The sequence below is a fragment of the Hemiscyllium ocellatum genome, chromosome 37 (assembly GCF_020745735.1).
Source record: "Hemiscyllium ocellatum isolate sHemOce1 chromosome 37, sHemOce1.pat.X.cur, whole genome shotgun sequence".
Classification (NCBI taxonomy): Eukaryota; Metazoa; Chordata; class Chondrichthyes; order Orectolobiformes; family Hemiscylliidae; genus Hemiscyllium; species Hemiscyllium ocellatum.
This window is the reverse complement of record NC_083437.1, coordinates 2,382,531-2,395,920: the sequence shown is the minus strand read 5'-3', so window position 1 is coordinate 2,395,920 and position 13,390 is coordinate 2,382,531. Positions and strand designations below refer to the sequence as shown.

Below are 13,390 nucleotides of genomic sequence, written 5' to 3'. Positions count from 1 at the left end.
CACAACTTTAAAGTGAGGGGAGATATGTACAAGACAGATGTCAGAGGTAGTTTCTTTACTCAGAGAGTAGTAAGAGTATGGAATGCTTTGCCTGCATCGGTACTGGATTTGCCAACTTTAGGTGCATTTGAGTCATCATTGGACAGGCAAATGGACGTACATAGAATAGTGTAGGTGGGATGGGCTTCAGGTTAGTATGACAGGGTGGCAACATTGAGGGCCAAAGGGCCTGTACTGCGCTGTAATGTTCTATATTCTATGTACGTAAAATCGGCGGTAACTGGTAGGTCAGCTCAGCCCGTGTAGACCTGGCTTATATGCTCGGTGAGATGTGCCCTGTGTTTGCTTGGTTACATTGATGTAGAAAAGACCACATCGGGAGCACTGGGTACACTAGACTATGTTGGAAGAGAGGCAGCTGAAACTATATCTCACCTGGAAAGACTGTTTGGGGCCCTGGATGGAGGTGAGGGAGGTAGTGTGCAGACAGGCTTTGCATCTTTTATGGTTGCAGGAGAAGATACTAGGGGGTTCAGGGGATTTTTGGGGAGAGTGGCACGAATCAAGGATTGGCAAAGGGAATACAGTGGGGCAGGGAAGATGTTCCAATATGGCCATTCTTGGCCTCCTCCATTGCCACAGCAGATCAGACCACAAATCAGAGAAACGGCACCTAATCTTCCGCCTGGGCTACCTACAACCCGGCTGACTCATCACAGAGCTTCCCAATTTCAAATGACCACCCTTCCATTCCTCTGAGCAACCATTCCTACAAGCTACCAATCAGATTCATTCCTCCCATTGACCAACCAGGTTGTACCCTCTAACTGTGTTCACCTATCTGTACCTCACCGGCCTGCCCTTCTCCCCACCCAAGACCCTCCCTTACTCACTCTTCCTTTATCTGTAGCTACGCTTATGCCCTCCCCCAGTCCTGTAGAAGGGTGACACCAGAAACATTGACTTCTCCACCTCCTGATGCTGCCTGGCTTGCTGTATTCTTCCAACCTCCTACTTGTCAACATTGGATTCCAACATCTGCAGTTTTTTTGTCACCCACTGGTGAAGGCAAGCATGATGTCCTCTGACTGTTCGGAGGCCTCACTCTGATGGGATTATACAATGGGCTTCTGAACACCTTGCTTGACTAATTTGGCATCAAACTAGTCCCTGAATATAACCATATCTCAATGTGGAATTGACTGCAATGTCCTTAGAATCGTAATTAGCCTATTTGCAGGCCTGTTCCCAACATTAAACATTAATCTTTTATTCCCTACTCTATTTTTTAAAAAGATGTGTTCATTGGAAGTTCAAAGTTCAGTTCTCAAGTGCAACTCAGTTCGAACCCAAAAATGAAACTAAAGGAAGAAAGATACTCATGGTCTCAACAATATAATATACAACATTGTCACTGTGAGTTGGTGTTTGGGATGCCATTCAAGGGGGTAGCTTTATCCAGTATGATACCAAAATTCTTGAGTGATTTTGAAACTGCATTTATCCTGCCAAGTGGTGTGTGTCTCATCAAACAGCTTTGGGGAACCAGGTGGTGAGTTCTTTCTCAAGAAAATTGCTAACCTCTGATCTCATTCCTATAGTATTTATATAGACCAAACCAAATCCCCTCAAAATAAATTAAGAAAACCCCCAAACGCCAACATTTTCTTAATTTTTAAAGGCAAGTGCAAGGGTTGTGTTCTAGATGCAATTTGATTTGTCAAACTACCAAGCTTGAAACAAATCACACTTTTATTTACATCATAATTAAAATACAAATAGAAGAAAAAAGAACTGGAATAATGTAACACTACTGGAAAACGTAGCAATGTAATCGATTATTTAGCAACAATACAGCAACAGCTCCAATGTGGTAACATTTCATAAACACATAGGCAAATTCAGTAAAATAGACTGTCTCACATGCAAGTCTGGCAGCGAGGCCAGCATTTAGCTGTAACAGAGAGAAGTAACAGTTTCCACATCCAGCTTCAAGATCCGAGCAACTACTAAAATCTAAAACTAAAATCCTGGTTCTATGGGAGCTTGACCCTACCCTTTCACCCTATATTGTTCAGGGTCAGAGCAGACAGCCTGCTTCCAAGTTTACAACATTTGTTTTCAATAGGAGCATGACAGAATAAAGGCACAAATTGTAACAGATACAATTAAGTTTATGGTCAAAGTTAGCCTTCAGGATGTTAATAGTGGGGTATTCAGAGATTCAATTCAAGGGAGAATGCGAGATTATCTCATTGAAAGTGATCAGTGTCTAGCTATTTTGTGGCATGCATATTGCTTTCCACTTAGGAGCATAAATCTAAATTGTATCCAGGTCTTGCATTTTATTGGTAATGCCTGCTTCTTTATTTCTGGAGTTGCAAATGGTACTAAACATTATAGAGATTATGCAGAGGGTCTTACGGCTTGCACCTGTTCTACTTTCATATGTTATTAGATTGAACATTTAACTGAACAGTATTAAAGTTTCAAAGTTTTTTAATGACAAGATCGCAAAAGTGAGGGTGAGTGGATCGTGCAAACAGTGAAGAAACACAATAAATCAATGAATGTAAAGCATCAATGGATATCTTATAACTTCCATACCTTATGTTGTGCATTTTTCTCTCCCATAGGGATATCCTTCGGGTTGGTGTTACCTTGGCAGGACATCAAAAGAAAATTTTGAACAGTATTCAGATGATGCAAGCACAGATGAATCAAATTCAGTCAGTGGAAGTCTGATAGCAACTATAGTCTGCTTGACTATATCCATACTATGGTTCTGAATGAGCTTAATTCAGGAAGCAATGACTAAATACAACTGGGATCTTCACCATGCAAAGTCCTTCTGAGAACTTAATGAAGATTAGAATAGCTCCTGAAGAAATGAGAATGATCTTTGATATGAGAAAGCCCTTCAAAAGGGTTCAATGAACAAGAGTGCAACTATACCAGGAGCCACATAATTAAGTCAGATTAATCTAAATCAACAGATTCCTTCTGTCATTGTAGTCACTCAAAGATCTTTAATTGTCTTTTCCCACCAACAAGCATACAACAGAAAAATACATGACATTGATGTACAATTTTGGACTGCATAGTTCAGAATACTTAAACTGTCATAAATCTGCAAAAGTAAGACTTCAGGAACTTGGGAAAGTAAACATTTTGAGGCTCGATCCTTCCTTTTAAGAGAAATGTCTTTCTAAGGAGAAATAAAAGCTCCTCATACTGAACTTACAACAAGAAAGAAAGGATTGACAAGTCTACTTTTAGAGGAATGGCACTTGTAAAATGGTCCTCTTTCTCTGACAGTGACTGTTCAATGGAAATTGCAAGGATGGCAGCTCTTCCTACTTGTCAATACTGCAGTGATGTCACTATTCTAACCATGTCATAGAGTATCTTTTCTCACTAATACTGTGATTTGCTACTGGAGTTTAGGAAAAGATGCTACATTGAATTTACTCTCACAAAAAGTCAAAAATGTTCACCAATTCTTTTACTTTTGAGATTTCTTTGTTGTGTACAGCAAGTATTTATTGATTGGGAGTTTAAAGCATGACTTCCCACCTCCTCTCTCATGTCTCCACTGAAAATCCTATTTGACTTTATAAGTAGTTAGAACTTAAAATGGTTAAAGGCTCTGCTATAGTTTGGATAAGCATCAGCAGGTAACATTGTTTCTGGTTGTCTGATCCATATGGTATACTTATTTAAGAGTGCCTTTACTCCAAAAGCTTTGGAAACAATCTAAGCTGCAATGTCATCCAATGAATATCAATTTTGTGACAAAACCATCTAATCCTAGAGCTTCATTGAAAAAAGGATAAAAAGCATAATCACAAATTATTACACACTACAACTATTCCTTCTAAATCATTTTGTTAAATAAGTAACATCAGTGCCAAAAGGAATGCAGAGATGGTATTTAGGAAACATTTTGCCTCTGTCTGACCAGACAAGATGGCAGGAGTCTTCATCCATCTCTCAGTGAACTCAGTTTTACCATCACCTGGCAAGAAGTGAAGGAACATAGGGACAGACCAAAGCATGTGCGAAAAGAGAGAGGGATTTATTTAGTGTTAATGTAATTCTGGAAATTCCGTCAGATAAATCCAAATGATTTCCTCTCTAAATTTGTAATATTTACTCAATATATTCTAAGATTATCTGATTTTTAAAAAAAACTCATAGGCTCACAACCTTCATAATTATACACACCTCATTAATCTTCCAAATTAGTACAATATAGTACTAGTGTGGCTCTAAAGTGTATTTAATAGAAAGGTATCTGCAAAAGCACAAAACATTGTACACAAAGTTTGCTAACAATTTGCAGACTGGTAAATGATGAAATGAAAGTGAGAATTTAGTACAGAGTGACTGAAAGAGGAGCTTGGGGATTGGTTGGTGATTCTACAGGGCTGAGACTTTCCTGCAGGACGCATTCCAGAAAGTGCTTACTCTTCACCGATGAAGAGTTCAGAGGGGCACTGAGTAAAGAAAGATACAATCAGTGCAGGAATCCTCTGGAATTGTAAAGTGCTGAATACCAGTGAGATTGACAAAATCTCAAGGAATGAAACATACAATAAGAACTATGAAGCAAATCACTTTAAAGAGGGCACAACAAATGTCATGAGTCAGGTGTAAAATCAACAACCACAAGCCCTTGATGTTATATATCTCTGTTATCAGGTAAAAGTACATCACCAAGACGGTCTTGGAGGGGATGAAGGAGGGATTCCTGTGAATATATCCAACACAGAGGAAGGCAAAAGGGTTGATGTTCTTCATGCAGAGCTTCAGGAGCTGAGATAAAAATTAAAGAGCAAAGTCTCAAACATAAATATCTCAGAATTTTTCCTAACACCAAGCATGAGTCTTCAATATTGGCTAATATCTAGCAATATGCAAGACAATGGTTTTAAACTGACTTGAGAGGGTGGGTGTGCATTAAAAATGAAAGATGAGAGACGAAACCAGCAATATAGATGACAAGAAGAGTCAACTGCCAGTAGATTAAATAATAGTCCGGATATAGGAGCCATAGAGTAGAAATACCATGTGGTATCAGACGTACAGAAATGTAAGTAACATCAGTATGTTCACATCAGGCATTAGCTGCTGAGATATAAGGGTCATGCCTGCCTCAAAGAAGGGTGATTGTGAACTTATCATTGCTGACCTCAAATTGTTTAGGAAATGATTAAAAGGATTGTGATTGGTGAGAGTGATGATTAAAAAAATCATTTTACTGCTGGACCACGTTCATGTGAACCAAATTCTATTTGGTTACAGTTAAGGGGCAGTATCATGTAACCTGTCATGTTACTGAATCTCTGCTACATGTCTACAAAAAGTCATATAATAGCAGAACAACTTTATAAACTCGATACACATCAGATAAACCATTTACCCTCCACCCCCGTTACTTCATATGGCTTATAAAATCTCCAATGCTTACTCCAAATATCCAATAATCCATGAAGATCCCATAAACCCTCAACATTGCACAATAGTTCCCCAGTGACTTCCCAAATGCTTCTCAAAGCCCCAGGCTTCACAAGGATTCCGTACACTTGCAGAACTCTTATCATTTGTATTGCAGAATCTCCAAATTTTTCTTCATATCTAGCATATAGATTGTGTTGGGCTTATTTTTTTTACCCAATAGAATATTCAATTCTTCACATAGATCCCATATTCCATTATAATGACTCAAACATAAATCTCTCTGCATACCTTTACAATTCTGTCATATTGACACATACAGACTCTGTTCATTTGTTCATCTTCCCTTTCATAAACCAGATAATCTTATGCTGAATATAGCTGAGATTTGGTAAGAGTGCAGTGGTGAGGAATGAGATGTAAATTACAAGGGGCAACAGTAAATATTTGAGTATAATCAAAAAAATCAGATCCAAAGTAAATTAAAGTATTAGAGCACTCCAATCTTAGATGAAATCAGATCACATTAAATAGAAATACAATATGTATATTTATACTCAGAAAAATAGAACCATAATGGGATACTAAACTAAAAATATATCTGATGAGAGGAATGCATTGTGTATTGGAAAGCAAAACTGTTCTTGAGGGGAAAGGGTTAGAGTTGAGAATCAAAACAAATTCCATTAGTGTTTACTGTTGACCTCCAAGTTGTGAATGACAGAAGGAAAAAGGTTGCAGGGAAAATACTGACATGAATAAGAACATAAGAAGTGGGATAGGAGTAGATCATTTGGCACTTGCTTGTTGATTTGATTGTGACTTCAACAACATTTTTCCTGTCTATTCTCCATAATTCTTATGAAATTCATCTAATTCAGTCTTGACCATACCCACTAATCAATTCCAAAGACTAATGATCCTCTCTCAGTAAAAATTGCTTCCTCTCAATGGGCGTCCTTTCCCCTTATTACAGAACATCTAGTTTCCCATAAAATGGGAAACATCCTCTCAGCACCTATCCTGTCAAGCCCCTTCAAAATTTTACATTTCCAGACAAAGTTTACGCTTCAAAATTCAGAACATGCCCGTTAACCCTTTTCTCATAACCAATACATAACCACAGGGATCAACTTAATGAATCTTTGTGATCCACTTCCAAGGTAAGTATAAACAGCTTCAATAAAGAAACCTAAACTGCACAAAACTACATTGTTTCACTAGTGCTCTGGGCAGTTGTAACAAGTCTCTGCTACTTTAATATTCCATTACCCTGGCAATGAATTGGCCAATATTTTATTTGCCTTCCTAGTTTGCCTTCATGCTAAATTTTTGTAGTCAATTGTACAACAGCACCCAAATTTCTCTTTGCTGCAGCATATTGAAGTCTGGTTTCATTAATAATAATAAAATACTGTTTTCTTTCTTCCAAAGTACACAATTATACATTTTTCCACATTATAACCCTTATGTGGAAACATATCCATATCATTTCCACACTTTGCATTCCTTTCTCAATTTGTTTTCAGACCAAATTTGGCTCCAATAACCCTTCATCAAACTCTTTTACAGTTTGTAAGACTTTCACCTTTTGCCAACATAAAAATGTCCTGTTAGTTAGCCAATTACCTATCATGCATAATCCTCAATGTGCCATATTGAATGACTTTGGAAATACAACATTACAATTGTTGGTTCACTTTTATGAATCCAGTTATTTGTTACATCTTGAAAGGACACTAATAAATTTGTCAAACATAATTTTCTATTCACAGAATCATGTTGACTCTATTGTATTCTGTTTTTCTAGATGTCCAACTACTCATTCCTTATTGATGGATTCCAGTATTTTCCCAAAGACAAATATTAAATTAACTGACTGATAATTTCCTGTCTCTCTCTCTCTCTCTCTCTCTCTTTCTCTTTCTCTCTCTCTCTCTCTATCATTTTTTAAACTGGACCACTGTCTTCCAACTGGGAACTTTCCATAATCCAGTGAAATTTAGATGATTTACAAAAAATGCAGCCACTTCTTCTCAGACTCAATGATCCAAGTCATCAAGACCAAGGGACTTGTCGGCCTTTGTCTCATTCATTAATGCAGTGCACAGATAACGTTCTCCCTCCCAGTGTCATTTGTTATGATCCCAGCTGATGTTAATATTGGGTGGGTCAGATCCCACATTGAAACCTGACTTAATAGAACATGTGTTTTATGTTTTGTTATTTGTTTAAAAAATTACATTGTTTCACTAGTGTTCTGGGCAGGGCCTACATAAATTATTGTATTTTATTTACAGCATAAATCAATTAATGCAATTTTGTCAGGTTGGTGTGACATCCCGGTGTCTGGTCCACGATTTGCCTCTACTACAAGGGCAGAGCCTGGCGCGTGGTGCTGGAGGAGAGGCCAGGGTCTGAAGCTGGAGGGATGCCTGTAGTCTGGGACACAGACTGAAGGAGACCCTGGGGTCTGGGCCAAGGGATGGAGGAGAACCCAGGGTCTGGAGCTGGAGAGAAGGCCAGGGTCTGAGGCCTGGAGGAAAGGCTGGGGTCTTGGTCTGGTGGAGAAGCTGGGATCTGGGCCTGGAAGAGAGCTTGGGGCCTGGGTCTGGGGCTGGAGGATAGGATATAAGTATCATGTTATGGTTATGGCTAGGGCCGAGACAGAGGCTTGGGCTGGGGCTGGACGTTGGGGCTAGGAGCCGGAATCCTTGCCCCCTTCTCTCAATCAGTGCCACTCTCTGACCCGGGCTCTGGGCGGGCGGGCAGACTGAACGGACATTAGGGTGTGGTGCTGCCTGGAACACGGGCACGTTGTAAAAGCATTTGTCCTCCCTAGGAATGGACTTCCTTTCCTCCATTCCCTATAGGACAAGGTGAGGACTGCAGATATTGGAGATCAGGGTCGAGAGTATGGTGCTGGAAAAGCACAGCAGGTCAGGCAGCATTCTCCTACTCCTCGGATGCTGCCTGACCTGCTGTGCTTTTCCAGCATCACACACTCAACCATTTGCAATCCTTTGTTTACTCCCTGTCTTCCCATACAGGATCCCTGTCCACATATCACATCTCCATCCCTTTCACATCCCCAATTCTCTTGTGTCCACATTCCCTTCCCTCATGTACCCTCATCTCTAATGCATCCCCAATCATCCTGTATCCACATACCTTTCCCTCATATACCACCATCCATCGCTCATATGCCCCCACCCTTACATATCCCCTCTAGAAAGGGAAAACTCTGATTTCAAACCTCTGCTGCCTTGCAGTTATACCTTTTCATTGAAAAAGCTATGGGAGTAAACCCTGAGGACAAATCCTGAGCTGGAATCCCTAAGGCAGTCCAACATTGTCTTTAACCCCATTCTGGCAACTCATGTGACAAACACTGGTACCAAGCTGCATTGACCCTTGCCCCCCCTTGGACTACATTGATGACGTGAAGAGAGGAGACCTGCTGCATAGGCAACTGCCAGTCTTCCATACAACTTTGTCCAGGCCTGCACCCTGGAAAGGACGCTCCAGCATCACCTCATTATGACGATACAACATGGATTGCAGCAGTCTACTGGTTAGGAGCCTGCACTCGATTGGCATAGAGCAAAACACCAGGGGTTGCTATCAATGGACGGGCAGGCCATCATGCCTCACTGGACAGCTACTGCCAATCTCAAGCTGGGAAGCCCCCAGCTAATGATGTGCTGTCCTGCCACAGTCTGCCCCCTCCACTGGGTGCGTGGGGCTTAGGGATACAAATTGCCCGAACTGCGGTCTTAAACATTGTGCCAAGCACAACAAGAAGACAAAGAAAGAAGCCAGCACTCAGGATGCTGGAATATATGAACCCTGACTACCAATATCAGGTGATCTTTGGGAGATCAGTAACACTCGTGACAGCAGTGATTAATAACAAACTGCTGAGACTCCAAGTGGACATCACAACGCTCCAAGAGACACACTTTGCAGAATCAGGAACCCTATGTGAGAGAGACTATGCTTTTTTCTAGCAAGGGAAGGGCTCAGACGAGTTCAGAGAGCATGGTATCAGTTTTGCTGTGAGGACCTCGCTGCTGAAGATGGTAGAGCCTAGCGAGAACGGAATAAAACGGATTTTCTCACTTTGACTTCACACATCCAAAGGGCCTGACAACCTTGTCAGCGTCTATGCACCAAACCTCTATTCTACACAAGACGCAAAAGATGAGTTCTAGAACCAGTTCTCAATGTCGATACTGATGATTGCAAGTCAGGAACAGTTGCTGCTACTTGGTGATGTCAATGCAAGAATGAGTGCCAGCACCATGGACTGGGATTGGCAGTATGAATGACAACGGGCAACAACTGTTCAAGCTTTGCACACTCCACTTCCAGACCAAGGCTCAGCACAAGATGTCTTGGCAACACCCCTGCTCTATACACTGACACCAAATAGACCTTATAATTACCAGATGCCGCCACCTGAGAAACATGCTCATGACTCACTCCTTTCAGAGTGCTGACTGCGACACGGATCGTTCTCTGCTTTGTTGCAAGAACATACTTCAGCCAAAGAAGATGCACTATGCCAAGCCTCCAGGCAAACAGCGCATTGATGCCAGGAAGACCCAACACTCGGACAAAGCGGCAGAGTTCATCAAGTCACTGGCAGATGTGCTCCTTGTCGACACACCAGAAGGAGATGCTCAGCAGAGATGGGACCCTATCCACAGCACTGCACTCAAGGCCTTCGGGAAGAAACAGGGCAAGACACAGGACTGGTTTGAAGTAAGCTCACAGCTGTCATCAAGGCAGATCGTGTTACATTACTAGAGCACAAACACCACCTCAGCCAGGTAACATTGCAAATGTTCCAGACAGCAAGAGGCAAGGCCCAGAAAACAGCCAGATGCTGTGCAAATGCTTACTGGCTAAAGCATTCAGTCAACATTTGACACAGGCAACATCCATGGAGTGTATAAAGGGATCAAGAAAACCATCAGTCCAACCAGGAACAAGACAGCCCCACTGAAAACCATTACAGGCATAAAAAAGGCAAGTAGATGGAGAGATGGGTTTCTCCGAACTCTACCCCAGAGAAAACAGCATCTCGGACAGTGCACTAGACACCATGGACTGCCTGCCTTTCATGGAGGAACTGGATGCATTGCTGACTGCTGAAAAGCTGAGTAAAGCAATCAGCAGCCTGCCGACAGGGAAGTTACCAGGATTGGATGGCATTCCACCAGAGGCCAGCAAGTGCACAAAGGGCATCCTGCTAAACTACTTGCTCAAACTGCTGAACCAGTGGGTAGATAGAGGGAGCAGTACCATGAGACATGAGAGACTGCAACATTGTCACCCTATATAAGAACCAAGGGGACAGAAGTGACTATAACAACTACAGGGGAATCTCTTTGCTGAGCATCATTGGGAAGGTCTTTGTCTGTGTGGTTCTGAATAGAATGCAGAAAATCACCAAAGGGTATATCCCGAGTCTCAGAGTGACTTCAAGTCAGAGCGCCCCACAATCGACGTGATCTTCTCCCTTTGACAGCTTCAAAAGAAATGGAGAGAGGACAGACCACCACTCTATATCAGCTTCATTGACCTCACAGAGGCCTTCAACCTTGTGAGCAGAGACGACCTGTTCAAAATCCTCGCCAGGATTGGTTTTCCCCCAAGGCTTCTCAGGATAGTTCAGTCATTCCACACAGACATTCAGGGTGTTGTTCATTTGACGGCTCTTCCTAGGAGCCTTCAACACTCAAGCGGTGTGAAGCAGAGCTGTGTGCTTGCCCTCACCATGTTCAGCATCTTCTTTACAGTCATTCTGAAGCACACCTTTGGAGCATCAACCAATGGTTCTATCTTAACACCAGATCGGACGGGAGACTATTCAGTTTATCCTGGCTGAGGGCAAAAACCAAGGTTTGTGAGGTACTCATCAGGAACGTGTTGGTTTCAGATGACACAGCACTGGCAACACACTTGGAAGAGCAACTGTAACGCCTCATGGACAGCTTCTCAAGAGCGTGCCAGGACTTCTACTTGACCATCAGACTGAAGAAGACCAATGTGTTGGGTCAAGGAGTTGAGCACTCCACTGCCATTACCATCATTAACTGCGTGCTGGAGGTAGTCCACAAATTCACATACCTTCTCTCCACCATTACACACAGCCTCTCACTGGACTCTGAGATCAATAGATGGATTGGACAAGCAGCCTCAACATTCGTCAGGCTGACAAAGAGAGTCTGGGAGAACAGAAAGCTGATGAAGCATACCAAAGTTGCTGTCCACAGGGCCTGTATCCTCAGCACACTGCTTTATGACAGGGAGGCCTGGAACCTCTACTTCAGACAAGAGCGGCACCTCAACTCCTTCCACTTTGCAGCCTGAGATGCATCTTGGACATCAGGTAGACCTAGCCACCAACAATGAGGTCCTGGCCTGCGCCCAGATACCCAGCCTCTTCATCCTCCTCCAACAATGCTGGCTGGGCCACGTACACTGCATGTCATTCGGGGCAATCCCAAAAGACCTGCTGTCCAGGGAACTGGCCTTTGGCAAGAAAGCACAAAGGTGGCCCCATCTTCGTTTGAAAGATGTCTGCAAAAGAGACATGAAAGCACTGAACATGGATGTTGAGAGGTGGAAGGACACTGCAAGTGATTACTCTTACTGGAGGCTGGAAATACACAGAAGTCTAAAAAGAAAGGAGAAGCTGAGGCTTGCTGCTGAAGATAAGCGCACCCTCCGAGAAAACAGCACCGAGGCAATACCGGAGGACAGCTTCTTCATGTGCAGTCACTGCAGCTGACATTGCCATTCCCATGTGGGCTTCAACAGTCACAACAGACACTGCTCTACCAATAAAGATTGAAACAAGACTTCCCAGGTGCAGATCCAGGGTCTCACAAGGCAAATGAATGCCACCATTTGTTTACCATATCTGTAAGAGACTGTTCATGTACTTTTAACAAATGAATATAAAACAGAGAAAAAGAACCATTTCCACAGTACAAGAGTTAGGTGAAATGATTTTATAATTAATATCAAAGAGACAAATTCAATTATTTTTATTTCAACCTGAACACTCAAAGAGTAATTTAGAAAAAGGGTCAACTGCATCCACATTCCTTTTTTTTGGCTACCGTGTTTCCATTTTGTTTTAAATCGACCTGTTCAGAAATGTTCTGACACACGTCTGAAACAGGTGAGACTTGGCTCAGAGGTGGGGCCACTAGCACTGTGCCAGAAGAGCCCAGCTGGCTCCAACATTTTTCTAAACCCAGTGGAGTGGTAACATGCACAACTGAACAACTTTGTCAGTGCCAAAATCGCTGTGACCTTTTTTTTTGCAATTTAAACGATTAAATATTTACACACAAAGCCTATTGTAGGCAATGTAAGCTGTCAAAAGTGGAGGGGGAGGTAAAGAAAGAAAGAAGAGGCTAAATCAAAATAGAATTGAAGGGGGAAAGAAGGCATTGTTCTTAAATTCTGTTGTAGATGCAACTAAAGTCAGATAAGTAAGTTAGAACTGCAATATTACCATTTCCACTCCAGTGTATATTAAAATCTGTTGTGGATATCTCTAAAGTGCATATCTGGGTGAGATCAGTAGGTTTAAACACCAACATCATTGTTTCAGCAAACTTCTGCAAGATGCTGGCGTGTTCTTAAAATGTATTATAGATGCTAAATGGATATCTCATTGAGATAAGCAAATTTGCACATCAGCAACACAGTGGCTCAGTGGTTAACACTCCTGCCTCACAGTGCCAGGGACCCAGGTTTGATTCCAGCCTCGGGCAACTGTCTGTGTGGAGTTTGCACATTCACCCTGTGTCTTCATGGGTTTCCTCCAGGTGCTCCGGTTTCCTCCCACAATCCAAAGGTGTGCAGGTCAGGTGAATTGGCCATGCCAAATTGTCTGTAGTGTTCA

General features: G+C 42.1%; 1 protein-coding gene across 1 annotated transcript in view; it reads left to right on the top strand.

Moving 5' to 3' along the window:
* LOC132833749 (ephrin type-B receptor 2) overlaps positions 1 to 3,065 on the top strand; it is a 336,527-nt gene extending 333,462 nt beyond the window's left edge. Inside the window, exon 16 of the mRNA XM_060852277.1 lies at positions 2,637 to 3,065. Coding sequence (XP_060708260.1) covers positions 2,637 to 2,745 — 109 coding nt within the window. The 3' untranslated portion in view covers positions 2,746 to 3,065. The remainder of the gene's footprint in view (positions 1 to 2,636) is intronic.
* Positions 3,066 to 13,390: the final 10,325 nt, after the last annotated feature.